Consider the following 27922-nt stretch of genomic DNA (forward strand, 5'->3'; position numbering starts at 1 on the left):
GGGCGGCTGCTAACCCCTCCTCTACCACCTCCCCAGATACGTGTTGGGGGATTAAAAGAAAAAAACACAAAACACTTAAGTTTCCCACTCCTTAAAGTGTGGGTGCGGAGGGCGACACCCTCGCTCCTGCCCCCTCTCCCCGCCCCCAGCCGCCAGCCGGACCCGCGCGGGACCCCCGCCCTGCCCGCGGCCCGAGGGGCGGGGAGGGGGAGGAGGAGAGGCCGGGCGAGGTTTGCATCAAGAGGGGCGTGTGGCCGGAGCGGCTCGGGTTTTAGCAACTTGGGAGCGAGCGAGGAGCAGAGCAGGGGAGGGAGCAAAGCTGGTCCCCCGACGTCAGCGCCGGGCGGGCCGGGCGGCCGCGGAGCCAGAGGCGGTCGGAGCGGGGGGAGCGCGCGGCGGCGGGGCGCGCTGGCTGCGACCCCGCCGGCGACGCGGCCCGGGACCCCGGGGCGGCTCGCGGACATGGACAGCGCGGCCGCCGCCTTCGCCCTGGACAAGCCGGCGCTGGGCCCGGGCCCGCCGCCGCCCTCCGCGCTGGGGCCCGGCGACTGCGCCCAGGCGCGCAAGAACTTCTCGGTGAGCCACCTCCTGGACCTGGAGGAGGTGGCGGCGGCCGGGCGGCTGGCGGCGCGCCCCGCGGGGGCCGAGGCGCGGGAGGGCGCGGCGCGGGAGCCGTCCGGGGGCAGCAGCGGCAGCGAGGCGGCGCCGCAGGACGGTGAGTGCGGGTCTGGCTGGCGCGCCCGGGGGCGTGGGAACGGAACGGGGGTCCCGGGCTCGCGGGGGCGGAGGCTGGGGGCTCGCGTGGCCCAAGGGGCGCGCGCGGGGCAGGCAAAGATGCGCCCGGGGCGCTGGGCTGCCGCGTCCCGGACTGGGGAGGAGCGGGGCGCTGGCGGAGCCGCGGCGCGTGGCAGGACTTCCCTGGGTGCCGGCGCCCGGGCGCCGGGGGGACTGGCTGCCCCGCGGGCACAGTGGAGGTGTCTTTGGTGATGGAGCGGGCTGCGGTGACCCGAGCTCTCCGCCGCGGAGAGGGCCGTCTTGGGGCCATAGCCATCTCAAGGCGCAGGGGGGCTGGGGAGGGGGTGCTCCCCAGCAGCCTGGGAAAGTGGGTGTGATTACACAGCTGGGGAAACCGGCTTCCGGGGAGCACGGCCGCTAAGTCACACACTGGGTCTCAAACTCTGCCCCCTCCCTCTGAGATGCCACCCCAGCCACTCCTAGATCTTCCTAAGACTTGGGCTCTGCCCGGCCGGCCGGCGTGGCTCGGTGGTTGAGCCTCGACCTAGGAACCAGGAGGAGGTCAGGGTTCGATTCCCAGGCAGGGCACATGCCGGGGTTGCGGGCTCGATCCCCAGTGTGGCGGGTGCAGGAGGCAGCTGATCAATGATTCTCTCCCATCACGGATGTTTCTCTCTCAATCTCTCTCCCTTCATCTCTGAAATGAATAATAAATAAATAAATATATATATATATATATATATATATATATATATATATATATATATAAAGACTTGGGTGCCTCGGCTGGGGTCCGGGGCCGCCGTCCCCCTTCCCCCTCCTGCTGCCCCACCAGCACAGCTTCCTAGCTGGAATGTCCCAGCCCCACAGAGCCAGCTAAGCCTCTGCTCCTGATAAGGTTAAAGGTCATCAGGAAGGAACTTTAAAAACAAACAACCCACCCAAGTGGCTTTTTAAAAAAGTCACACTGGATGGGAGGGTCCTGAGCGCTTGGTGAGAAGCAGGCGGGGCAGCAAGAGCAGAAGAGAAGGATAAGGCAAAAGTCCAGCCCTAGGCAGTTTCACCAGGGAGTCCCCAAGTCCCTACAGCTCACCCACACCCTGAAGAGGGGGAATGGTCTGGGACCACTGACTGGTCCTTTCTCTCTGGGGCACAGGCGGGCCTTCTGAAGGCGCTGGGCCCCTAGGGGCCACCCACCTGATTCCAGCAACCTTCCCACCTGCCCCGGGGGACCCCCACTTCCTGCACCAGCCTCCAGGTCTCAGGGGAGCCCCTACTGGTTGCACGCCCTGCTTCTGCAGGAGAGGAGGTGCCGTGAAAGTTGAGGGCCTGCAGCCTCATTTGGAACCTTGTGGGGAGCGTGTGTGTATGGGGGGCCACCTGACACATGCCTGCAGCTCAGCGGGTGCCCAGCTGAGCCCCGTGCCGCTGGCTCCCGCCCGTCAGCCACAGCGGACTCACCTCTCCTCACCCTCCGGAGTAAAGGTGAAGCGGGCAGACCCACCCCTGGGAGCTGGGGTGTCCCTGATGGAAAAGCGAAAGGAAGGTGTCTGGTTTGGGCCAGGGGTAAAGTGGGGTGCCCTCTGGTGCGGAAGGGGGAGCCCTGCCATCTTCAGTTGGTTCCGGGATCTCGGGCCTCCTGGGAGGAGCAGCTGGTCTCTGATTTCACCCTGATGAGTGGGGGACCCTCCGGGGGTGTGGAGAGGAGGAGCAAACGGAAGCTAAAGCGAGGAAGGAGGGGAGAAAAGGAAGGAGAGGAGAGGAGGGGAGTGAGGGACTAGGCGCGTGGACAGGGCCATGGCAGCCCCGGGTACCAGGGTGGGTAGCGGGCCTCCCCGGCAGCCCCGGCAGCCCGGCCACTCTCCGTAAGAGCCAGGGAGGCTTGGGGCCTTTTCCTAAGGGGGGGCTTCGGCACCCTGGGAACACCCAGGTGTGGGGGACAGCGGACACACTGGGGTGGGGTCAGGTGGGAGGGACCCAAGGGCAGCAGTCAGCTGCCTCCAGGTGCCCTGTACGGCCTGGCCCGCCCTGGGCACTCGGGTCCCGCTGGGGACCCCTGCACCACAGCGGTTAGCTCAGGCCTCTGCACATGGAAGCAACGCAGACAACCTGAGGGCTGTTCAGGAGGCCGAGAGCCCAGTTTCAAGGATGCTCTCCTATCTGGCAGTACGTCTTCCCTACTCATTTTTGGTGCTCAAACACCATTTTTTTTTATTTTTTTATGAAATGGGGATAAAAACTGGAGATTGTTTTTTATTCGAGTCTTGACTTGGCAAAATTCAAAGGGGGTAATTCTATACGCATGCATCAGATGGAAAACAAATCACTAGCCCGTGAAATCCAAATGTTTCATGTACAGTCAAGCACCTCCCCAGGCCAGCTGGCATGTTCCAGGGGTGCCCGCTGCCAGGAGAGACTCTGGAGCAGCGGTGGGGTGCCCTGTGGCTGCCCCCAGGCCTGTGACAGTCTGGCTGGCTCCTCTGGCAGGTGCGCCTCCCCTTCCCCGCCCCCCCGCACACACTGCCACTGACTATGAACTCCCAGGTCCGATGTCTCCAGAGGTGGGGGAGAAGGGCCCTCTCCTCTCTTCATCCGGACAGCCCAACCCGCATCCCTGGACCCCAAGCTGGCACCCAACCCCCAGGCACCCGCCGGCGTGGGCCCCGGGCTGTGGCCTGGTCCTCCGGCCCTGAAGCCGCAGGGAGCGCGGTGTCTCACTGAGGATTCAGACAGGCTTGCAAGTGGGTTTTCCTGCGGCTTCTGCAGCTGTTTCTGGTCCAAAGAAAGGGACCGCCCCCCAAGAGATGGGGTGCCCCATGAGAAAATAAGGATTCCTAGGGAAGCGAATGAGTTAGAAACTTGATCTATTTTCAACCTGCCAGGTTTAAACAGAGCTTTTACTCCTTTGTTTTTACAAAGCCCCCAGTAGATACAGCGTCTTCTTGCCAATGGTTTTCCCAGACTCGGCTCCCCCGGAACTGGCGTGGAAGGCTGTGGCTTCGCCGGTGACTCAGAGCAATCCGGGGTCTCGGGTTCCTCCCAAGTCAAACGCTGAGGTCTGCGCCGGGGCGCTGAGCTATGCCAAGCACGTTAGGAAAATAAACCCTCCTTCGCTGCCTTTGCAGTGACTTACAACAAAAGAAACCACATTAATAACTGAGATTTTCTTGAAAGCATTCCCTCCTGTGGGCAGGGCGGAAACAGAGATGCAGACACACTGTGAAAATAAACAAAGCCTGGGGGCCGGGGGAGGCCCCAGCCCGGGAGGAGGCCTGGTACCTGTTCCGGAAAAGCTCAGGGCCCAGCAGGTCCGACTCCCGAAGATTCGGGATGCTGGTGCTCGAGACTGAGGGCACAAGCCGAGCAGGGCGTGGGGGAGCCTCAGGCGGATCCCTTTGAGGACTTGCTCCCGGAGCCTCGGCCTGTTTGGGGTGGAGACCTGCCCCTTCCCCGTGCCAGCGATGGGTGGCAGGGCCAAGTGTCTGTCGATGAGTGTTGGACCCGGAGGGACATTGGGTTCCAGAGACCAGGAAACTTGCCTTCTGTTGTTTGAGTTTTTACAGTGGTAAAATAGAGTTAAATTAAGAGTTATCATTTCTTAAGAAATTCTCACCCGAGGATATTTTCCCATTGATTTTTAGAGGAAGTGGGAGGGAGGAGGAAGGGGGAGAGAGAGAGAAACATTGATGTGAGAGAGACACATCGATTGGATGCCTCCTGCAGGCACCCGGACCGGGGCCAGGGATTGAGCCTGCAACCGAGGTGGGTGCCCTTGACCGGAATCGAACCTGTGACCCTTCAGTCCTCAGGCCAATGCTCTAATCACTGAGCCAAACTGCTGTCAATGCTTTCGGGCGCATACACACCCAGAGGGGTATTGCTGGGCCATAGGGTCCTCTGTTTAGTTGTTTAAGGACCCGCCACACTGTTTTCCATAGCGGACTCCCCATTTAACCGGCCTCCCTCTAACTGGCTCTGAAAAGTGCCGGGGGTGGGGGTGGGGGCGCCTGGGGCTGTGGAGCAGGGGGCGGGAGGAAGCCAGCAGGCCTGGTAGGAGCAGGGTTCGGGGGAGACCAAAGGGTTTCTCCAGAACCGAGCCTGCTTTCCTTTCCTCCACCTCCCTTCCTTCCCCTCATCCGTTTCCTGGTGGGGGTGGGGCAGAGCCCTCTGCAGGGAGGGGACACTGGGTGGGGGGGCGGGTCAGGACACCAGGGTCGGGTCCTGGCTGCTGCTGTCATCTCCCTGCGTGACCTTGGGCGAGTCACATGGCCCCTCAGTTTCCCACCTGAACAGTGCCAGGCAGTGCATGATGCTATTCTTCATTTGATCCAGGCTGAGAAAAGGCCCCGGGAGGGGTCCCCCGGAACGTGGACCCTCAGACAGGAGAGCGTGTGCCTCAGCACGTGCCCAGGGGCAAGGAGAGAGGGAGGGTGAGCGAGAGGCCGAGGAAAGGGCCTGGAAGCTAAGAGCCCGGGGGTTCAGGTGGGGAACCTGGATCTTTGGGGGGCTGGGAGGGGCAGCGGTCTCTGTGTCTCTGGTTCTTTGTTCGTGGTTCCAGGGGGATCTTGCCCCTCTGGCTAATACAGATCACTTTGGGGGGAGCTAGGGGGCCTGGATCTGCTAGCACCCGCCCCAGGGCCCTTCCCTGGGGGCCGAGCTCCACAGGGCCGGAGTGTCACTGTCCCCTCCAGAGACTCTGAACCCTAACTCTGGAGCAGGAGTGAGCACGCCAGCTTGCACAGCACCCCGAGACCTGGAAGCACCCTGAGGCTCGGTGTTGCTAGCCATGGGAGGGTGTGATGGGCAGTGAAATCTGTGAGAGGGTGGCGAGCCTTAGTGGGCGTGGGAGACTGTGCCTAGCACATAGTAGGTGCTCAATAAAGGGTCTCCATGACAGCTCACGGGATGCGCACGTAGCCCTGAGAACCAGACAGGGTTGGTGACTGGCACCCCTATTCTTTGGAGGCCCAGAGAAGCAAGGCAACTTGCCCAAGGCCCCCAGCTGGGAAGGAGGGGTGGGACCCCAAGTCCAGGCCTCTCTCCCGCACAGCTCAGCATTTAGGCTCCATGGGGGAGCTGGGGAGGGGAAGCCGCACCAGTCTGTGGGGTCAGGGTTTGTTTGGGGAATGTGGGAGGCAGGGTGACAGCAGCCATAGCACTTGCAGTGACCATAGCCCTAGCTGCGAGCCGAGCCGGCCGGGGTCCACATGCCTCACCCCTCACTGTCCTCCCACTGACTATGGGAGCCTGTTCTTTTATTGTCCCCGTTTTATGCAGAGGGAAACTGAGGCTCAGAGTTGAGACACTTGCCAAGGTCACACGTCCCCATGAATAGGAGATTCCAGCCCAGGCCTGCTCTGTTCTGAAGCCCTGTAGTCCTGCCCTGTCCTGGGCCACCCCTGGCACCCCATGAATGCTGGGTGGCCCAGCCAGGGATATCCACTCCCAGGCGGGGTGGGCTGCATTTGGGCCCCGTGAGGCAGTTGGGGGCGGGGGGGCGTGTCTCCCCTTGAGGTCCTGAGCAACCTGGCCTGGGTCACAGGCCTGCTGAGGCGGGGCAGGCCTGGCAGCCTGGGCACTGCCAGGCTTTGGGAAGTTTGGAAGGTCTGAGTTCAAACACCCCTCCCACCCAGAAACATCCGATGGCCTCCCTCACCCCCTGCAGGCTGCACGTGGGAGAACTGTGGAGGGTCCCTGGCTCAAAGAACATCGCCAGCACAGGCCCCTTTCCCAGGCCACCTCCAGCCCCACACCCGTCCGTCCGTCCGTCCGTCCGTCCGTCCGTGCATCCATCCATCCATCCAACAATCATTGTTTGAGCGACCACGTGTCCGGCCTTGAGCTCCTACGACCTACCCATCCTTTCCCCCGTCAAGCCCGGGTGGGGTTCCCGGGCACGTAGGGGAACTGGCAGGGAGTGGGCATCCCTGGCAGCTGCCAAGAAAAGCATTCACTCCAACTGCCATTGTGGTGCCCGTCTGTTCATCCGAGAGAACCTCACACGTCTCATCTCGGAGTCAGGAGGGCTCAGCACCGACTCCCGGCTCAGCCAGCAGCTCTCAGGTCGCCCCGCGCATCCTGCCGTGGGTCGCTGAGGACTTTGGTCACGGGCTGGCGTTTGGGGACCACATGGTGGACCGACTTTCCCAGACTCACAGACACACACAACCCCCCCATTCATACACCCCCCCACACACACCTCTCACACATACACATTCCACACACACACACACACACACACACACACACACACATACACATTCCCCCACCCCCCCCACACACCCCACATACTTACACACACATTCACATCCCACACACACTCCCCACACACCCCTCACACACATACACACCCACACACATACACACATACACATCCCACACACACCTCACACATACACACCCACACACTTATGCACACATGCACATCTCCCCCACACCCCTCCATACACCCCCACACACACACCCCACACACCCCACACACTTACACACACATCCCCACACACTCCTCACACCCCCCCACACACATACACACCCACACACTTACACACACATACACATCCCCCCCACACACACCCCACACACACCCCACACACTTACACACACATCCCCACACACTCCCCACACATACACATACACACCCACACACATACACACCCACACACTTACACACACATACACATCCCCCACACACACCCCCACACACACTTCACACACACTCCCCACACACACCCCACACACTTACACACACCCCCCACACTCCCCACACACATACACACCCACATACTTACACACACATACACATCCCACACACACACTTACACACACATCCCCCCACACTCCCCCCACACCCTCCACACACATACACACCCACACACACACATACACATCCCACACACACACCTCACACACATACACACCCACACACTTACACATACATACACATCCCCCCCACACACACTCCCCACACACACCCCACACACTTACACACACTCCCCACACTCCCCACACAATACACACCCACATACTTACACACACATACACATCCCCCACACACACTTACACACACATCCCCCCACACTCCCCCACACCCTCCACACACATACACACCCACACACACACATACACATCCCACACACACACACCTCACACACATACACACCCACACACTTACACATACATACACATCCCCCCCACACACACGCCACACACACCCCACACACTTACACACACACATCCCCCACACCCCCACACACATACACACCCCACACACACTTACACACACTTACACACACATACACATACCCCCATACACCCCTCCACACCTCCCCACACACACACACATACACACCCCACACACTTACACACACCTACCCCACCCCTCCCCCATCCTAGGGCTCCCGCGGCCCAGAAATCCCGGCCAGGCGTGGGCCCGGGTGGCCTCAGGCAGGCAGCTAGCCGAGGTGAGCAGCCCCAGCCAGGTGGCCGGGCCAGGGGTTAAGTGCCTTGGCGAGGTGGTGAGTAGGAGGGCACCGTGGGCGCTTCCTGTTTAGACAGAGGAGCCAGGAAAGTTGTCGCAGCAGCCGGCTCCCATGCTGAGCGAGGCCAGGGAGCTGGTGCGGCGCCAGAAGCTGGGGAAGCTGGGCGACACCCCCTCCCCGCCCCCCTGGGCAGGGTGCTCCCCGCCTGGGAGCCGGGAGGGAGGGGCTGCGGGAGAGGCGGGGGCCTCCGCAGAGCCGCAGGGCAGGCTGTCTGGCCGCGGGAAGGGGGGGGATCTCAATGTGCTGGGAAGGGGGGTCGTGAAAGACCAGATGCTCTCCTGCCCCCTGCCCCGCGCTCCTTCCGCATCTGGGAAGCTCTTGTCCCCAGCCTGGCTCCGAGGGGCCCCCTGAGGCCAGGACACGGTGCACGCGGGCTCATGGCTAACGGCACCTTCACAGCACCTGCGGGTGCGGTGGCTCTGCGAGGTGCTGCCTGGTCCCTCTTTGTGACCGTCCTGTTCTCTGTGCGTGGCTCGGGCAGCCGGGACCTCCCGGTGTGGGGGACCGCGGGAGTGGTTGGGCGCGAGTGGGGTGATGAGTTAAGAGAAGCCAGGGGGCTGGGACCCCGAGGCCGGAGAGGTGGACGGGTGGCAGGTGGCCTCTTCGTAGAAGGTTCTGGGTGGGGGCAGTGAAGGAGCAGGAGGCCTAGGGGCTGGGGACCTGGGAGCGTCCACAGAGCTGAGCCAGCGCCTTCATTGCTTGGAAACCGACCGCCTGAGAGTTTGTCACCTCCTGCGACGCTGCCACCTAGAAGGCCGCGGGAGGGGCCCCGGACGAGGAGTCGGGAACTGGACTTGGCCTGGCCTAGGACCCAGCCACGGAGCCTCTGTCCCCGTGTGGGGGTTGGACCATCTGCTCGTCAACCTGTGGTCCAGGAATCAATGCACCAGCGTCACCTGGGGAGCTGGTTAAAATGCACGTGCAGCCCTGGCCGGTTGCTCAGTGGTTAGAGTGTAGGCCAGCCTTGGGCAAACTACGGCCCGCGGGCCGGATCCGGCTGTTCTATCCGGTTCTCTTGCTCTCCCCTCCGCTCCTTTACTTTGAATTTATATTAGTTCACACAAACACTCCATCCATGCTTTTGTTCCGGCCCTCCGGTCCAGTTTAAGAACCCATTGTGGCCCTCGAGTCAAAAAGTTTGCCCACCCCTGGTGTAGGCCCTCAGACCGAAGGAAGGGCCTTGGGCTTAACTCCCGGTCAAGGGCACGGACCTCAGTTTCGGGTTCAATTCCCCTGCCCCATTGGGGCACTACAGGGTGTGTCTCTCTCACATTGATGTTTCTTTTCTCTCTCCCCCTATCTCCTCCCTCCCTATCACTATCTGAAAATCAATGTAAAAAAATATCCTTGGGTGAGGATTAAAACATATAAAATAAAATAAAATGGCCCTAACCGGTTTAGCTCAGTGGATAGAGCATCGGTCTGCGGACTGAAAAGTCCCAGGTTCGATTCCGGTCAAGGGCATGTACCTTGGTTGCGGGCACATCCCCAGTGGGAGGTGTGCAGGAGGCAGCTGATCGATGTTTCTAGCTCTCTATTCCTCTCCCTTTCTCTCTATAAAAAATCAATAAAAATATATTTAAAAAAAATAAATAAAATGCATGTTCACAGGCCGCCCAGCCCAGGAGTTCTCCAGGCCCGGCCTGGGCCTCTGCATTTACAGCTCCGTCGTTAGAGGATGAGAGTCCTGACTCCCGAAGGCTCCGCGCACCTCCCTCCTCCCCCTCCGTTGGGGGAGTGGAGAGCCACATGGAGTTGCCGGTACACAGTGGGGGGTGGGGTGGAGAGGGGGGGACTGCCCCGAGGCTGAGCCCTGAGTTCCCAGAGGCCTGACGTCGTGCAGAGAGCTGCGCTCCTGGGCCTGGGAGAGAACAGTCACCAGCATTCATTGAGCGCCTACTGAGTACCCGCCCGAGGCAGCCCAGAGCTGGACTGAAGTGGGTGTTGCATTCGGGGGAGGGTTCTCTCGGTCCCTCTCCAGTGTCCCGACACCTCTAGCTGCGGGGAGGTGGGGGGGGGTGTCAGAAGCCTCCTGCTGAGCGGGGGCCGCAGACACTCCTGTCCCTGGAAGAGCCCCCTCCTGGCGTCCCGTTGGCCCGCTCCCCACGCAGCGCTCCCCTGAGCCAGGGCGTCCACTGCCCCAGCTGCCCACCAGCCCCCCCGCCCCCCTATCTGTCCCCCCCGCCCCCCGCTGGCCTCCCCTCTTGCCGTGGGCGCAGAGGTTTACGCGCCAGAGATGGCGTTATTAAAAATGACATTTAACCAGAACTGGAATTACCACGCGGATGGCTGCAAGCCCCGAATCAAAGCCGAGCCGCCGGGCGCGCCTGGCAGGGGCCGGGGCCTCCTCTGGCCGCCAGAGCTCCGAGCGGCCTCCCATATAAAAGCCCGCAGAGCGCCCCGGTCTTGAAAGGAGTGCACCTCCTTTCATTAGACTAACAAATAACACGTAACAGAAAACATCTGTGAGCGGCAGCCCCTAATGCGCTCAAGATGGGCCGTGGGCAGCTGGTCCAGCCCGCGGGCAGCCGGCCGGCCGTGCAGGGCTCGGGTCTGCCTGCCCCCACCCAGGGGGGTTCCAGGGCCTCGGGGTGCCTGCACCTCCTCCCTCCTCCCCTGGGCCTGCCCCTGCGCCCTGTGGGACCTGGGGTCTCCTCCTCTCCCTTGTCACTCACCTCTCTCCTCGCAGATGGGAGCCGGGAATCGAGGTGTGTCTGTGCAGGGACCATGGCCCTGGGTGGCTGCACCGGCCTCCGCTTGACCAGCTGGGGGACCTTGGCACGGTTCTCCTTCGCTCCGAGGGCGTCGAGGGCGTTGTTTGTCATCTGAGAAGACTTGCGCCTGCTTGAGGGTGGCTGTAAGGACTTCAGGAGGTGACCAGAGCAGACAGCTGAGCACCTGAGAACGGCTCGGCAATGGTTCCTGCTGTTGTGATTACAGTTGGGGAAACTGAGGCTCAGAGAGGTTAAGTGACTTGCCCACGGTGACACAGCAGAGTCACTCCCCTTTCCCGGCCTTCCAAAGAGCAGTGGAGTCCGGCTGGTGTGGCTCAGTGGTTGAGCGTGGACCTATGAACCAGGAGGTCCCGGTTCGACTCCTGGTCAGGGCCCATGCTCAGGTTGCAGGTTCGATCCCCGGGGGACGGGGGGAGTGCAGGAGGCAGCTGATCAATGATTCTCTCTCATCCTTGATGTTTCTATCTCTCCCTCTCTCTTCCTCTCTGAAATCAATACAAACACACATTTTAAAAACAAGGAGCAATGGGCACAGAGGTGGGTCTGACACGGCCCCGCCCTCAGCCCGTGGCAGGGGGTGAGCTCATCTCTGAGAGACAGGGGGGCTGCCCCTGCCCCTCACTGGGCCAGAGTCCCCTTGAAGCCCCCCCGCCCTTCCCCACGCCCTGGACCCGGAGGCCAGGAGGCCTCTAAATGTGATGCCTGCCCAGGACCCAAAGCACCATCCGCATTGCTCCGGGGACCTGGGCACCCAGACTGGGAGGCTGTCCAGAAAAACATCCCGAAGGTGGGAGAAAAGGCACACTGGCCCTTTGCTCCCTGTTTCCCTCCGAAGACGAAGCTGCAGAAAACAGGCCGTTGGTCTCCCCAGAGAGATGCTGTGTTAGACTCTGTGCCTGCCCCTCCCCCTCCCAGATAGGCCTGGCCCTTTGGTTCCAAAGAAACCGGATGGGATTTATTAATTCACCCATTCATGCATTCAGTCATAGGTGTGGTCAGGTGAGACCTGGCCCCTAACCGGGGAGAGGGGCAGGAAGGCAGCGTCCCTCCCCGCGGTCAGCTTGCCCTCAGAGGGCACGTGAAGCATTACCCCATCTTACAGATGAGAAAACTGAGGCTCAGAAAGGCGAAATGACTTATCCAAGGTCAGCCGGGGAATATACAGTGATTCCCCAGAGCCCAGGTACAGCACCAGCCGCCCGTGCAGGGTCCCCGCATGGAGCTCCAGCAGCCTCCTGTCTCCCCACTTCTCACCCCGCTTCGGTTCCCTGAGGAAGGTGCCACTTTTCCAGGGACACCCTTTGCAAAGCCTGACCCCGGGGCAGGCGGGCAGGCGGGCTTTGGGCTGGGCTGGGCTGGAGGGGCTGGGGCTGGGGCTGGGGACAGACCGGGCCTTTGGGAATCTCGTGTTTCAGAGAGAGACAGCGTGTGTTCATGGGAAGGCCAGCCTCTCCGGGGAGCGGGCTGCCCTGCAGCCACACCCGGGCGAGGAGAGTGTCAGGGCTCCAAGCGGGAAATTGCTGGAGACAAGAAGTAAAAACGGCTGCTCTGGTTTCACTGGGAAGGAAGCAAGAGAAGGCGAAGATCTAATGCTGCCGAAAGCGGAGCCGAGTTCTTGTTTAAGAAAACTGTTGCTGTGGCAGAGAATTCAAACCTGAGGCCAAGCAGAGCTGGGGTGGGGGCTGCCTTTTTAAGGCCTGGCTGCTCTCTCAAGGCAGGGAAAATAGGGGGGCCTCCCCCATTCCTTCCTTCCTTCCTTCCTTCTTTCCTTCCTTCCTTCCTTCCTTCCTTCCTTCCTTCCTTCCTTCCTTCCTTCCTTCCACAAATACTCAGGGCCAGGCTGCCGGCTGAATGCTGGGGTCCCCGCAGGGAGCAAGGGAGGTGTGGTCCCGGCTAAGAAGGTGTCTTGGGTGCTATGAGTACAGAGAATGGGCCTCCCTACCTGGTCTGGGGTTCAGGGAAGGCTTCCTGGAGGAAGCGGACTTTTAGGAGGGGCCGGAAGGATGCGTGGAGTGAGCCAGAGGAAGAGGTGGGAAGGTGCTGCAGGTGGAGGGAACAGCAGCTGCGGGGCCTCTGAGGTGAGAAAGAACGCGGCTGTTCCAGGAGCCGAGGGCTGGGAGGGCGCACGCGGGAGAGGCCGGGTGAGCAAGGCCTGGTTCAGGAGTCGCAGGGTTTGTAGTGAGAGCAATGGGCATGCTCCCTGTGCGTCTGTGGGTGTGTGGGTGGCCGGGGCACCCAAGCCCTCCCAGCAGCTCTCTTGGTTAGTAAGTGTCCCCTCTCGTGCGGGAAGTGGATGGCTAACCTGGGGACAGCAGTTGTGTCCGGCTGCCCAGACCTCCTGGGGTTCCTTCCTCTCCAAGGGAGACCCAGCCCAGCCACGCGGAGGTCTAAGATCCCAGGGTGGGGAGGGGAGGCTCCCAGGGCCTCAGAGGCAGAGGCAGGCCAGGTTCCGTGACCAGCGTCGGGGTCGCCCGTCCACCTGCAGCACGGCGGCACCAAAGGCATGGACCCAGCACTAGGGCTCCGAGCCGTAGGCACAGAAGCCCTGAGACAGGAGGGCCATCCGCAGACCGGGCGCACGATGAGGAAGGTGGGCTCGGGCCGGGGCCAGCTGGCGGCAAAGCCTGCATCCCTGGAGGGATGGAGGGATGCTTTGCGGGGGGGGGGGGGGGGGGGAGGGGGTGTGTGTGTGGCCGGGTCAGGGCAGTGGAGCTGGGTGACTGGGGCAGGAGTGGCTTCGAGTGTGTTCATCTTCATCGCTGTTGTCGCACCGTCTGGGCCATTTGCTGCGCACTCGCTACGTGCTAACCCTCCCTGCGCATCATCTCAGGAATTCCTCCCGGATCCCCTAGGCCAGTGGTCGGCAAACTCATTAGTCAACAGAGTGGCAAACCACAGGTGCGAGCCGCAGTTTGCCGACCACTGCCCTAGGCAGTCGGCAGTCTCATGGCCCCGTTTGCCAGACGAGGGTCTGAGGCTCAGAAAGATGGGCTGTGCATTGAGGGCACGGGGACCAGGCCTCAGGCCCTTATCTTCAGTGTGTGCCTCATGCGCTGGCCTGGAGCCCCCGATGTGCTCCCTCTGGCCTCCCCCACCTCCAGGCGTGCTTCGGAAGGCGCGGGTAAGATGTGATAACGCTGGGGCAGCGTGCTGGATGGAAACCAGAGCCGATCCCCCAGCCAGGCAGGAGGCCAGGGTCCGGGGACCGGGACAGCCCCTGTCCCCCATGCAGCTCGGTGGCGGCACAGGCTCAGAAACAGAGTGGGCCCCAGAGAGGTCTGGGGATGCCTGCCTTCTCGGGGGCAGGTCATGCGGCTGGCAGGGGCCCGGCTTAGCTGTGGGCTCCTGGTCCCAACCTCACCCCCACTTAGTGGATGATCTTGGGCAAGTGTCTCACTTCTTTGAGCCTCAGGTTCCCCATCTGCAAAGTGGGCACAGAGAGAGGCCCTGTGTCTTGGGCTGTTCGGAGGAGCTGATGGCATCACACAGTGGGGCTCAGCTCTCTGCCCCCCTGGCCCAGTAGGTGCTCCATCAACACCATGTGTCCTCACATTCGCTCCCCCGACACTGGGGAGGACAGTGGTCGGCAAACTCATTAGTCAACAGAGCCAAATATCAACAGTACAACGACTGAAATGTCTTTTGAGAGCCAAATTTTTTTAACTTAAACTATATAGGTAGGTACATTGTTATTAACTTAATTAGGGTACTCCTTCAATCGCACTGTACGTGCGCGCCCGCACGTGGTATTTTGTGGAAGAGCCACACTCAAGGGGCCAAAGAGCCGCATGTGGCTCGCGAGCCGCGGTTTGCCGACCACTGGGGGAGGAGGAGGAGCTGCACAGGTCAGGACCACCAAGCCCCCTTCACAGGCGGAAAAGCCGAGGCGGGAGAGTTCCCCAAGGCCCACGGGGGGCGGAGCTGGGAGTGGGAACAGGTTCCGGGTTCCGGGAGCTGACCCCAGGGCCTTTGCTGATACCTTTGCTTTCCAAAGAAGAGACAGCTTATCCAGCCCTGGTGCCCCAGCACACACCCGGGACCCAGGCGCCAGTATCCCTGCCCAGCCCTGCCAGTGACCAGGCCCCTCGGGGAGGGCGGCGTTGGCTCATGGCCCCGGCTGCGGGCGCTGACTGCCCCTCCCGGGCGGGCAGCATGAACATCTGCTTCGTTTCCCAGGGACACATAGAGCCAGGCCTAATTTCATGACCAACGCTGTCTGTACACCAGCGCGGTTATTTTTATGCTGCGGTGTTTGAGGTTAAAAATCCCAGGGAGAGGGAGGAGAAGCCAAGATGGCGGCATAGGTAAACACCTAAACTGCTGCCTCGCACAACAATTTCAAAACTACAACTAAAAGACAAAATGGACATCATCCAGAACCACAGCTTCCTGGCTGAGTGGAAATTCTACAACTAGAAGGAAAGAGAAAAGCTCACTGAGACTCAGAGGGGCTGCAGGAGGCAGAGGTACCAAGGCGCACGCCGAGAGGACTGGCAACTGAGTGTGTGGCTGGCTTTCTCAAGTGGGAGGGAGACACAAGCTCCCGACTGCGCTGAACTCCAGTTCCAGGCGAGACTCTGGGGACCCAGACTCCTTTGGGGAGAAACTGGAGTGTCTGGCAGTGGGCGGAACTCGAGGGTGGCTTTCTCTTAGAGGTGCTTGTAGCGATTACCACGGGACACTGAGACACAGGGGCCTATTAGGGCAGGGCTGACGGGAAACCAGTGCTGTCTGCTCCGCCCTGAGACTCTGCCCCATCCAAGCTGAGCACAGAGGCTTTTTCAAGTCTTGTCTCATAAGGGTGTCTCCAACAGAGAAGTTCTCCCAGCGTAGACACAGCTGATCCTCACAGCCATTTGGCCTGGAGGTCAATTCCTCCCAGTGATACCAACAACAATCAAGGCTTAACTACAACAAGACTGTGCACACAGCCCACAAAGGGGTGCACCAAGAGTGTCCACCTCAGGTAACTGGGGAGGCTGAGCCACTGGGCCCTATAGGACACCTAGCACACAAAGCCACTCTATCAACTCAGGGAAGCAACCAAAATGCGGAGACAAAGAAACAGATCACAAATGAAAGAAATGGAGGAAAACTAATGACTGGATATAGAGTTCAAAACCACAGTTACAGGTTTTTAAAGAATTTTCTAGAAAAGGCCGATAAATTTAGCAAGACCCTCGAGGATATGAAAAAGGACCAACTAGAAATTAAGCATACACTGACTGAAATAAAAAATAATATACAGAGATCCAACAGCAGACTAGAGGATCGCAAGAATCAAGTCAAAGATTTGAAATACAAAGAAGTAAAAAACACCCAACCGGAAAAGCAAAAAGAAAAAAGAATCCAAAAATATGAAGATAGTGTAAGGAGCCTCTGGGACAACTTCAAGCGTACCAACATCAGAAGTATGGGGGTGCCAGAAGAAGAGAGCAAGATATTGAAAACCTATTTGAAGAAATAATGACAGAAAACTTCCCCCACCTGGTGAAAGAAATAGACTTACAAGTCCAGGAAGTGCAGAGAACCCCAAACAAAAGGAATCCAAAGAGGACCACACCAAGACACATCATAATTAAAATGCCAGGAGCAAAAGACAAAGAGAGAATATTAAAAGCAGCAAGAGAAAAACAGTTAGTTACCTACAAGGGAGCACCCATACAGCTGTCAGCTGATTTCTCAACAGAAACTATGCAGGCCAGACGGGAGTGGCAAGAAATATTCATAGTGATGGATAGCAAGAACCTACAACCAAGATTACTCTACCCAGCAAAGCTATCATTCAGAATTGAAGGGCAGATAAAGAGCTTCACAGATAAGAAAAAGCTAAAGGAGTTCATCACCGCCAAACCAGTATTACATGAAATGCTGAAAGGTACTCTTTAAGAAGAGGAAGAAGAAGAAAAAGGTAAAGATAAAAATTATGAACAACAAATACATATCTATCAACACGTGAATCTAAAAATCAAGTGAATAAAAAAATCTGATGAACAGAATAAACTGGTGAATATAATAGAATCAGGGGCATAGAAAGGGAGTGGACTGACAATTCTCGGGGGAAAAGGGGCGTGGGGGGTGCGGGAAGAGACTGGACAAAAATTGTACACGGGTAAGGGCAGAGGGTGGGGTGGGAACCGGGTGGAGGGGAGCTATGGGGGAAAAAAGAGGAACAATTGTAATAATCTGAACAATGAAGATTTATTAAATTAAAAAAATAAATGAATACATATTTAAAAAAAAATCCCAGTGAGAGGTTAATTGCAACTTCTAGAAGGTCTGTGGGGAAGGGTGAGGAGGAAGGCCGAGAGACCCAGGCTCCCTCAGGGTTACCGCTGGTTCTCGCCACCTGTCTACAACCACACACGTGTGCACACATATGCACTCGCCTCACAGGGCACATGCACACACACCACACACACAACACGCAGGTACATGCACACACACACATGCACACACACACACATGCACACGCACTCCGCGGATCCCTGGGCTGCAGCATAGCTGGCTCAGACGCGGTGTTTGCACGCATGGGAAAGCTGATCGGAAGCTGGCTTTCCCACCCCTCCCCTCGCTGGCTTCTTTCTCTGCCAGGACCCCCGTGTCCAAGTGGCCACCGGAAGCAGGTTGCAGGAGGACCAGGCAGCCAGGGTGTGGGGAGGCAGCTTCAGGGAGGTGCACAGAGCCTGGGGCCAAGGAAACAGTGACCATATAGGGGTTACCTCCCCGGCCCAGCTCTCAGCTCCTCTCAAACCCTCCTCCCACCGCCTCGGGAGCCAGAGCGGATGGAAATGAGTGAATAGTGGATGGTGGGCCGTGTGGGATGAAGCCCAGTCAGGGAGGAGGCAGGAGAGCCATCGCCCAGTCCAGAGAGAGGCCAAAGGTAGGTGCGCCCCTCTAGCACTGGGGTGCAGAGCCCTGCAGAACCCGGGGCTCTGGAGAGCTCCGTGCAGCTTCCTGGGCTCTGTGAGGATCAGGGCAAATATTTGCTGCTTTCTAGAAACGGGGAGCAACAGCAGGGGTTGGGAGAGGGGGGCTACCCTGGCACCATGGGTATGTGTGGCTTGGTCCTGGTCAGGAGGGCAGCAGCTCTGGGGGTGTTGCGGGGGGCTCAAGGGCTGGAGCCTCCTCATGTGCCAGAGAGACCCCAGGGAGAGGAGGTCCAGAGCTGGGCTGGCGAGTTAGCCTGGCCTCCGTTCGCTCCCTGGGGCAAGGGGCTTCCCGATTCTGAGCCTCAGTTTCCTCATCTTTAAAGTGGGGATAATGACAGTGGGTTGTGAGGAAGCCAAGGTAGGAAGCACTTCCTAGTCCTGGCACGTGGCCGCTGTAGCAGTTGGTATTATTACTGCTGTTGCTATTATTAGCAACTCACAGGCAGGTCCCTAAGAGGGCAGGCAGAGGACCCAGCCACACCCCTGGCAGCTGCTGGCCCCCAGGGTCCCTCATCTCCCCCGCATGGGGATGGGGAGTGTCCCAACCCAAACTAGCTTCATGTTAAGGCGAGTCTCCCTCCACCCCAGCCCCACCCGTCTTGTTTATTTCCATTGTCCCTGGCACATTCTGGGTGAGATGGAGGGGGGGGATGAAGGCGGTGTCTCCACCCTCTCTCAGCAGGGGCTGCATCTCTCCATCCATCCCCGGGGACAGTGCTCCTCAGCCTTGGGCGCAGCAGACAAACAAAAGCCTGGGCCCCCAGAGCGGACAGGGAGGGGCTCTGGCTCCCAGCTCCACTGTGGAGGCCTCAGACTGTGGCCCCATCTTCCCCTCCACCTGCAGTGCCAGCGCTGCCACGCCATCATTAAAGTCACCTCTTTGGGTGAAGTCACTGTCCACAGGGAGCCCCTGCTGGGACCCCCTTCCTCACAGTAACCAATAGTCCCTCCTAGAGAGCCAAGCCGTGTGCTCCTCCCTCACCTTCACAACAAGCTACCAAAGTTCCCATTTTACAGGTGAGAAACAGAGGCCCCTCCACTCAACACATATTTCTGAGGCCCTACTATGCGCAGGCACTGGGCAGACACCCACCCATCGGCCCTTAGGAGCGTCCCGCTTACAGGAGACAGGCAGTGAACGGACAACGAACAGGTATCTAATAGCATGCCGATGGGTTCCACCAGGTTGAGAAGCACAGGGGCCTCTGGGGCTCAGAGATGGGGTGTCGCCACCCCAAGGCTGCACAGCCAGCACCCGGCAGAGCTGGGATCAGACCCCAGAGCCCTCCCTTCCTGCTCAGGAGGCCCTCCCAACAGGCTGCAAAGATCCACATCTCAAATTAGCTGGGGGAGGGACCCACAACCAGCCCAGGCGCAGGGGCGGGGCTAGGAGCGAGGATTCCAGAGGGGGTCCATGAGCCCCCCTGGGCTGTACTCACCCAGATTGGGGGGTGTGGGGGTTCCAAGAGTAGAGGGCACTTTCCTCTAGTGCTGCTAGCCCAGTGGTCGGCAAACTCATTAGTCAACAGAGCCAAATATCAACAGGACAACGACTGAAATTTCTTTTGAGAGCCAAATTTTTTAAACTTAAACTTCTTCTAACGCCACTTCTTCAAAATAGACTCGCCCAGGCCATGGTATTTTGTGGAAGAGCCACACTCAAGGGTCCAAAGAGCCGCATGTGGCTCGCGAGCCGCGGTTTGCTGACCACGGTGCTAGGGCAAGGCCAGGTTCGGGTAGAGGTGGGCCTCAGCAGTGTCTAGTTAGGACTGTCCCCTAGGAGGGACAGCAAACTGGCCCCAGGTAGCGTAAACGAAGTTAAGATGACATTCATACTAGTAGCTGAGAGGTCCAGGGTGGGACTTCAGGCTCAGCTGGATCCAGGGCTTACACAAAGGAGCCGCCAGAGCCTCTGGCAGGGCCAAGATTGGGGCCCTGCCCACCTCTGAGCCAATCACAGTGGCCGCAGAGGAGCTGTGTGCTGATTGGCCGAGGGCTGGGCCACGTGGGTGGGCTTCGCCTGACCCCTTGGACCAAGAGGGCAGGGAGGCTGCTCTCCAAGGGTGGCTCCTGGATATGTGAGGGAGCTCCCATTTGTAAGGACGAGTTCCCTGCACAACAGGGGCCCCGGTTTCATGTGCTCCCGTGTATTACCTCACCTCGTCCTCACGGAGGAACCTGTATGACACCCACTGTACTGACGAGGCAGCGAGGCTCAGAGGGCCCAGGAACTTTCCCCAGGCCACCCAGCTTGTGGGGGGGAGGAGCAGGAGCTCACGCTGGGCCTCTGTCTCAACCAAGACTCGCAAAGTAACCAGTCCATCAGGTGGCCTGGGCAGCAGGCACTGAGCCACCCTTCGCCAGCTTGTCCCCCATTCTTGGCAGCCACGTCTCTTGTTCACTTTTCTGGGGGTTGTGTCTAAGGCATCGGGACAGTGGAGATACTGAATCCTGGTGTGCTTCCATCTCTTCCCAATTCTGCCTTCGTCGATGTCCCATTGTAGCTAGAAATAGGCCTCGGTGGAAATGTTTACACCCCAGACATTGGCAAACATTATCGATGAAGGGTCCCTCCTTCCAGAGAACGGATTGTTCAACATTTATCAGCACAACACAGGTTATGATTTAATTTTTGTTTTCTCTTTTAAATGGACAATGTTTTAGAGAAGTCTCAGGTTCGTCGCAAAAACCGGGCAAGAATCACAGAGTTCCCACACCCCCCCTTACCCTCAGCCACGCACAGCCTCCCTGCCCAGAGCCATCTGTTTGCTATGATCCACGAACCAAAATGGACACATCACTGTCACCCCAAGTCAGCCAAAGTCCACAGCTGTCCACCATGATGGCATCATATGGAACAGTTTCCCTGCCCAGAACAGTTTCACTCCTCGGTGCTCCGCCTCTTCGTCCCTCCCCTGTCCCCGTCCCTGGCAGCCACTTATCTTTTGACTGTCTGCATCGTTTTCCCTTTTCCAGAACGTCCCGTGTTGAACAGACAGCACGCAGCCTCTTCAGACTGGCTTCGTTCGCTTAGCAATGTGCCATTGAAAGTCCCTCCGTGTCTTTTCATGGCGTTGTCGTTGACTTCTTATTGTTGGATAATATCCCATTGTCTGGATGTACCACCGTTTACCCGCCCACCTACTGAAGGACAGCATGATTGCTTCCAAGTTTGGGCAATTGTGAATGACGCTGCCATACACGTTGGTGTGCAGCTTTTTGGGGTGGATGCCCGTTTTCAGCTCCCTGGGGTAAATACCAAGAGGTATAGCACTGATGAGCTGGTTTGGTTTGTAGGACATCTCCACACTGTCCTCCACAGCGGTGTACCGGTTTGCGTCCCCACCAGCCATGAATGAGAACGAGCCCCGGTGGCCCCACGTCCTCGCCAGCTTTTGGTGGTGTCTGTGTTCTGGATTCCGGCCGCTCTCGTAGGCGTGCAGCGGCGTCTGCCTGTTGCTCTCACTTGCGTTTTCCTTCTGACTCATGATGTGGAGGGTCTTTCCGTGCGCTTGTTACCATCTGGGCATCTTCTCTGGTGAGATGTCTGTGAAGGGCTTTGGCCCGTTTTAAACGTTGGGGTGTTGATCATTAAATTTCGTAAAGAGGTTTTCTCACGGTGGATACTAGCCTGAAAAACAGTTGTTCTCTTGGGGCCAAACCAGCCTTGCCAACATGACTTAGCCATGTGGTATTTCTGTGCAGGAAGTGGAATATCGTCCTATGTGAATACGGAGTTCGGTCATTTCTCCCACCACCACCGGGGCCCTGGATGAGGGTTTGCGCTCATTTATCTGCTTAAAGGAGCCAGAAGGGAACATGGCTTTCTTCAATTGTACTTCCATGATCCCTGAGGAACTTGCCAGTCCTTCCCCTCGGGCTGTGTGACCTTAGAGAAGTTGCTAGACCTCCCAAGTCCTCTCCCCTCATCTGTGTGACAATGACCTCTGCTCCCAAGGGTTGCAGGGGTGCGGAGTCCGTGTGTAAAGGGCCTGGCACATTGGGAGCTCCGTGGAGAGCAGCTGGGGGAACCCCTTTGAGAATCATGATCAGCACTATGGTGTCTGCACATGGTCCTGGCGGCCAAGCAAAGGCCTCCTGGCTGGGCCAGGCCTCTGGGCTGGGAGGTTCAGTCCCCGTGCCTTCATGAGTGGACCCCCTCTGCAGCCAGGGCTGTTCTGGCCGGTCCAGGACCCTGTCCCCCACCCAGGCCCTGGAGTGTGGACAGGGTGCAGCCATCAGCACCCTTCAGAGCTTTTTGGCTCAGGGAGTGAGGGAGGCCACCGGTGGAAGGACAGGCAGGGGGACCAGGAACCGCCACGGGCTCCCTCTAGTCCCAGGAGAAACTGCCTTGGCGGAGACCCGAGGCGGAAGTGGCAGGTGCCTCGGAGGACAAGCTTCCCTCCAAATTCACGCTCCCTCGCTCCAGGCGCCGCGTGGCCGGGGCCGTGCTAGGAGGTCACTGCGCTCCGAGCCAGTGTTGCTTAGTCCTGGTCCGTGGCCCGGCCTTCCCTCCTCCGAGCCCGCTGGGGAAGGGGAGAGCGAGGTCAGGAGCCCCCAGTTTGCAGGGTCTCCCCTTCCTGCCCCATGCTGCCCTTCCCCCAGGCCCATATGCTTGAGGAGTGGGGGGCAGGGTTCCCAACGGGGGGCGGGGGGGACCTTTCATGTGGGACTTGGCTGGGATGGCAGAAAGACTGACTGGCGGGCTCCAGTTCCTGGGCACGTTCGCCGAGGCCATTACGGAGCTTATTACCTCCAGGCTGGGAACTTTTTAAAAGTGTGGTTTTGTTCTAAACCCAGCATTTCTGACAGCCAGCGTTAATCAGCCCCCCAAGTGAATTCAGGGGGTATTAACGGTACAGTTCTAAACAGAATTCCTTCTCCATCGTGTAAGCAGCTCAGGAAAAAAGGCTCTTCACCCCCGCCCCCCCCCCAGTGCAGGGTGAGCATGGCACTTTGATGTGGGCCCCTTTCCTTATAAAGCCCCTGGAGGCGGGGGAATGAAAACCTAACCTGGAGCCAACAAATTACTTGCAATTTGCAAGCACACACCCTCAGCCCATAGGGGCTAAAGGCCGGAACACAAATAAATATACAAATATACATACATGGGCGGGGGAGGGGGGGGAGGGGGGGAGCGGCAGACAGGGAGGGAGAGGCCCAGGGAGGGACCGAGGGCGGGAGGAAGGACAAAAGCGACCCACTGGAGCCCACTCAGACCCATGAGCCTTCATGCTCACGTGGGCGATGCCTAAGGGCCAGCTGCCTCCCCCTGCTCACGGCCTTGACTAATGAAGGCAGCTTCCACGCGGAGCGTCTCAGAGCGGGAGTGGGCCCCGCACACACACCCTCCCGGCTCAGGGTTGGATATGCGGAGCAGTTGTGCATAAGCCCCGTGTTGGAACCTTGCCAAGGGCAAGGACGCCCCCACGTTCCTGGAGCGTCCCCACGGAACCTCACTGCCCCCAGGTGCTTGGGCGGGAGGACCTCAGCTAGGGAGTCAGGGTGCGGCTGAGCGGAGGGTCTCCGAAAAGGGGAAGGAGGGGCGTCCCAAGGAAAGGCACTAGCTAGGGCCAGCTTTGGGTGACCTTGGGTTCCAGGTCTGCGCCTTAGGACGTAGGAGGGGACACATCTGGGCGGGGGCGGGGGCTGGAGTCCAACAGCCCAGCCTTGTGGCCTTCTGGCTGTGACCTTGGGCCAGTGACCTCTCCAGCCTCAGTTATCCCGACTGTGAAATGGGGATGGGAGATGCTAGCAGTGTACCTGACTCCCAGGGTGATTATGGGCGGAGAAGCGCGTGTGGCGCGCCCAGACCAGCTCCTGGCCCGCGGCCGGGCACGTGGGAACCGCCTGCTGGATTTCCGTGAACTTGGTTTTCCAGGAAGAGACGGGGCGGCCCCCGCTGCAGCCCGGGACCTAGCGGAGACTAGGGAGTGGGGGGGGGGGGGTAGGGAGGGAGGTGTCCGAGCCGGAGGGCGGACAGGCGGCAGGAAGAGGAGGGGGAGGGCGGGCTGCGCCTCGCGCCCCCTCCTCCGCACGCGCCCCGCCCCGCGCGCCTCTCCCACCCGCGCTCACACGGGGCGGCTGGGCGGCGGCGGGCGCGGGCCGCGCGGGGCTGGGCGCGCCGATCTATTAACGTCTGTGTGTCTGGGCCGCGGGTCTGCGGCGAGGCAGGCGCCAGGGGCTCGCCTGGAACCAGATGTGCCGCGGCGCCGCTCTGGCCGCCACCGGCGCGGCGCGCTCGCACGCACGGGCTGGCGCGCACATGGCCGGGCGGGGTGGGCGGCGGTTGGCGCGCCGGGCCGGGCACCCCCTGGGTTTCGGGGTCGACCTCAGACCCGCTTGTGCGTAAAAGAAACCCCCACCCCCACCCAACGGCCGCGCGCCAGCAGAGCCCCGCCCAGATGGGGAAGTGACCCCCGCCCCCCCTGCACGCTGGGTTCCTGGGTGGGTCCTGCCCCCCCCCCCGCCGCAGACCCCGTCTCCGGGAAGAGAACGGAGGCCTCTCCGAAAGCCAGCCTCCCCAACACCCCTTACAAGGGCCAGGGACTCTTCCCGCACCCCCCCCCCCAAGTTTGTTTTCTTAAGTTTGTAAGATTTTTTAAAGTTCTGAGTCAGAGCTTCCCTGAAGATGAAGTTTGGGCCGCGCTGAGCAATGCCGGGCGGGGGGAGGGGGCGGGCGGCAGGGCGAAGAAGGTAGGGGCTTTGGGACCCCGTGTTCGGAGGGGGCTTTTCACCCACCGGGAAAGAAAGGGTTACACTGAGGACTGACCCAGCTCCGCACCAAAACTGCTTCAACCTCAGGGTGGTCCCCAAGCCCGCCCACGCCACCCCCAGGGCCGCCTTGGGGTGCTCCACTCTAGAAGACCAGCTGCTTCCCTCTCTGCACCTCCTCAGGGTCCTGTAAAGTGAGGTGGGCTGGGCCCCCAAGACTCCCAGGACCACTCCCAGCGGAGGAGGCTAGGGAAGGGGGGTAGCGGAGGAAGGAGACACTTTGGTCCTCCCTGGATGGAGGGGGCAGGGAGGCAGAGAGCAGGGGGAGGCCAAAGGGCAGGGCTGCGCTGAGGCTGCCCCCGCGGGGCCTTTGCGACTGGGCCTGGGCCGTGGTTCGCAGCCCTTCCCCCAGGCTTTCTTTCCAAGAGTGTTTCAGCCCCAACTGGTTTGGCTCAGTGGATAGAGCATCGGGCCTGTGGACTCAAGGGTCCCAGGTTCGATTCTGGTCAAGGGCATGTACCTTGGTTGCGGGCACATCTCCAGTAGGGTGTGTGCAGGAGGCAGCTGATCGATGTTTCTCTCTCATCGATGTTTCTAACTCTCTCTCCCTCTCCCTTCCTCTCTGTAAAAAATCAATAAAAATATATTTAAAAACAAAACAAAACAAAAGAATGTTTCATAGAAAACCTTTGAAGATACATGTATGTGGAAAGAGTGGATTTTCCCAGCCTTGCAGCCTTCCCTGTCCTGGAAATGGGGGGCTGGGATGCTGAGTGGGGGCCGGGGGTGTAGCTCCCTACCATCAGCACTGAAAGGTGAGGCCTCTCTCAGGGGCACGTGGGGTGAGGGGCTGGCACCACCTCCAGGGCTGGGGGGCGGGAGGGCTGAACCCTCACATCCCTGTCATCCTGTCGGGACCATCACAGGCCCGCTTCACGGACACGGAGGCCCAGAGAGGAACAGGGACAGGCTCGGGGCCACGCCTGGAGGTGGGGGATTCCAACCCAGACGCTGGAGACCAACCTTGGGCTGGGGCTCAAGTCCCCTTTATGGCTGGAGGCTGGCAGAGCAGGGCCGTTGGCTCCAAACCTTTAGGTGGCAGGGGCATCAGGAGGGCCAGCTGCCTGGCCCCCAGCCCTGTCTGCCCTCCCTGCCCTCCAGGGGGCCTCGGCTGACCCGTCCAGGGCTCCTCCACTCCCCCCTTCCCCATGGGAAGAAGGATGTCCCCTTCCTCTGACCTTGAGCACCGGCCATGCCAAGCTGAAGCCTTTCCCTGGCTCATGCTCTGGCCCCTGATTTTTTTTTTTAATTTTAATTTATTGATTTGAGAGAGAGAAGGAGCGGTAGAGAGGGGAGGGGAGGAGGAAGGGGGGACATCGCTGTGTTGTTCCACTTATTTATGCATTCACTGGTTGGCCCCTGTATGTGCCCTGATCGGAGATCGAACCCACAACCTTGGCCTATAGGAACGACACTCTAACCAACTGAGCTACTTGGCCAGGGCTAAAAAAAATTAAAAAAACAGTAAAGAAATTGGTTTCACAGACGGGAGGGTCAGAAAAAGTGGGCAGCTTTTAACAGTTTCCACCAATCGAGGATGCATAAAAGTCTTCAACTGTTTGGATAGGCAGAACACTGGAAATACCTCCCCATCGGGACCCAAATTCCATTCATTCGTTCAGATATTTATTCATTCGGCATTTACTGAGCATCTACTGTGTGCCAGACGCTGTGCCAGGTGCTGAGAACAGAGGCCCGTCCAGACTGTGACTGAGGCGGGGCTTCCTGTCTGATCAGTTGTCTTTTCCAGAAGCATCTGTGAAGGATCCCCCCCCTCCCCCCAGACACATGCAGCGTCTCTCTTAACCAAGCTTCCCAGGACTTCCCAAGGAAATGGTCAGCGACATCCAGAAATCTGGGAGCCCTGCAGTCAGCCCCTCCCACGGGACCACGGGGTGGCAAGGGGGCAGGGCAGGCTCCCAGGGTCCCCGCTGAAGAGACCACCTTCAAATGTCAGCAAGGTGGCCCTGGGGAGAGTTCCCAACCCAGGACAACTGGGACGCCCACAAGGGGAAGGGATCGTGGCTCCCCGTCATGGAGAGTTTTCCAGGCTCAGGGTTGGCTGCTGCCCAGGGTGTGGCTGGGAACCCGTCGGGGATGCTACAGGTGGCTCCGTGCCCAGGCCCTGAGTGTGCACCCCGCTGGGGAGGCTGGGACACAGACAGCCTCCCCTCCCCTCTCCCCCGCCACCGACACAGAGCAGCGGGCCTGCAGACTTGAGGGCACTAGGACCCGTGAGCCTGGCGTGTGCGTGTGGGCAGAGCTCTCAGATTTAGGTGGAGAAGAGCGGTCAGCGAAGCCACACGAATGGGGAGGGGTCCCTCGCCCCGATGCCAGTACTCACCCGTCTCCAGCAGGGGTTGGCTGCGGGCTTCCGGCTCCCAGGGGCCCAGAGCTCTCAAATGGGAGAGTAAGCCCCACCCTGGGCCCTTAACTGCAATGTCAGTCACCTTGGTCTGGAAATTGTGAACAAGGGTCTCGTTCCTCCAGATGTCAGCCACTTGGGGGACAGATGGACGGCACATAAACCCATCCCTGCCTCGCTGTGTGACCTGAGTCAGTTACTGCACCTCTCTGAGCCTCACTGTCCCGAGCTGAGAACAAAGCTTAATCACAGGGCCTTCCACATTTTGGAAGGCAGGGCTCCATAATCCAGGGCCAGGCACATCATAAAAGGTCAGTAAATGGAAGCCAAAAAAGGGGTGGGAAGGAGGGACCCTCCTCTCCTCACCACAGGCCCGAGCTGTGGCCTGGAGCTGGTGGGGGCGGGGGGGGGGGAGCGGGAAGAAACACTCAAGGCAGCCCCGGGGGCTTCGCGGAGCGAGCCTCAGACTCACATTTTCCAGCAGCCCCGAGTCACGGATGGGTCGGAGCCTCCCGCGGCGCTTTAAAGGCCAGCCTCCCGGGGAGGCCAGCCCCGTCCGGAGCCAGGGTCACGGAAGGCCCTGCTAGCCAGGAGAGGGGCCAGTGGGCGCTGCCTTTGTCTTGGATGCTTTCCTCATCCTCAGAGACTGGGAGGGGCAGGCATTTGCGCTCCGGGTGGGCAGCTGGTGGCCCCCAACCCTGTATCCCTGGGTCAGGGACCCCCCCCCCCCCGCCCCCAACTGGGAACCCAGGAACAGAGAGGGAGCAGGAAGGAGGAAAATGTGTGTTCTCGGCTCGGATCTCAGTGGACCCAACTGGGGGGCCCGTTGCCTTGCTGAGCCCT

General features: G+C 59.7%; 1 protein-coding gene across 1 annotated transcript in view; it reads left to right on the forward strand.

Moving 5' to 3' along the window:
- Positions 1–462: 462 nt before the first annotated feature.
- The window catches only part of PRRX2 (paired related homeobox 2), a gene marked incomplete at its 5' end in the record, with an annotated part of 40865 nt that continues 13405 nt past the window's right edge, over positions 463–27922 (forward strand). The window contains one exon of the mRNA XM_080667972.1: positions 463–715. Within this exon, the coding sequence (XP_080524098.1) occupies positions 463–715 (253 nt within the window). The remainder of the gene's footprint in view (positions 716–27922) is intronic.

This window comes from Plecotus auritus, assembly GCF_963455305.1.
Source record: "Plecotus auritus genome assembly, chromosome: 5".
Taxonomy (NCBI): domain Eukaryota; kingdom Metazoa; phylum Chordata; class Mammalia; order Chiroptera; family Vespertilionidae; genus Plecotus; species Plecotus auritus.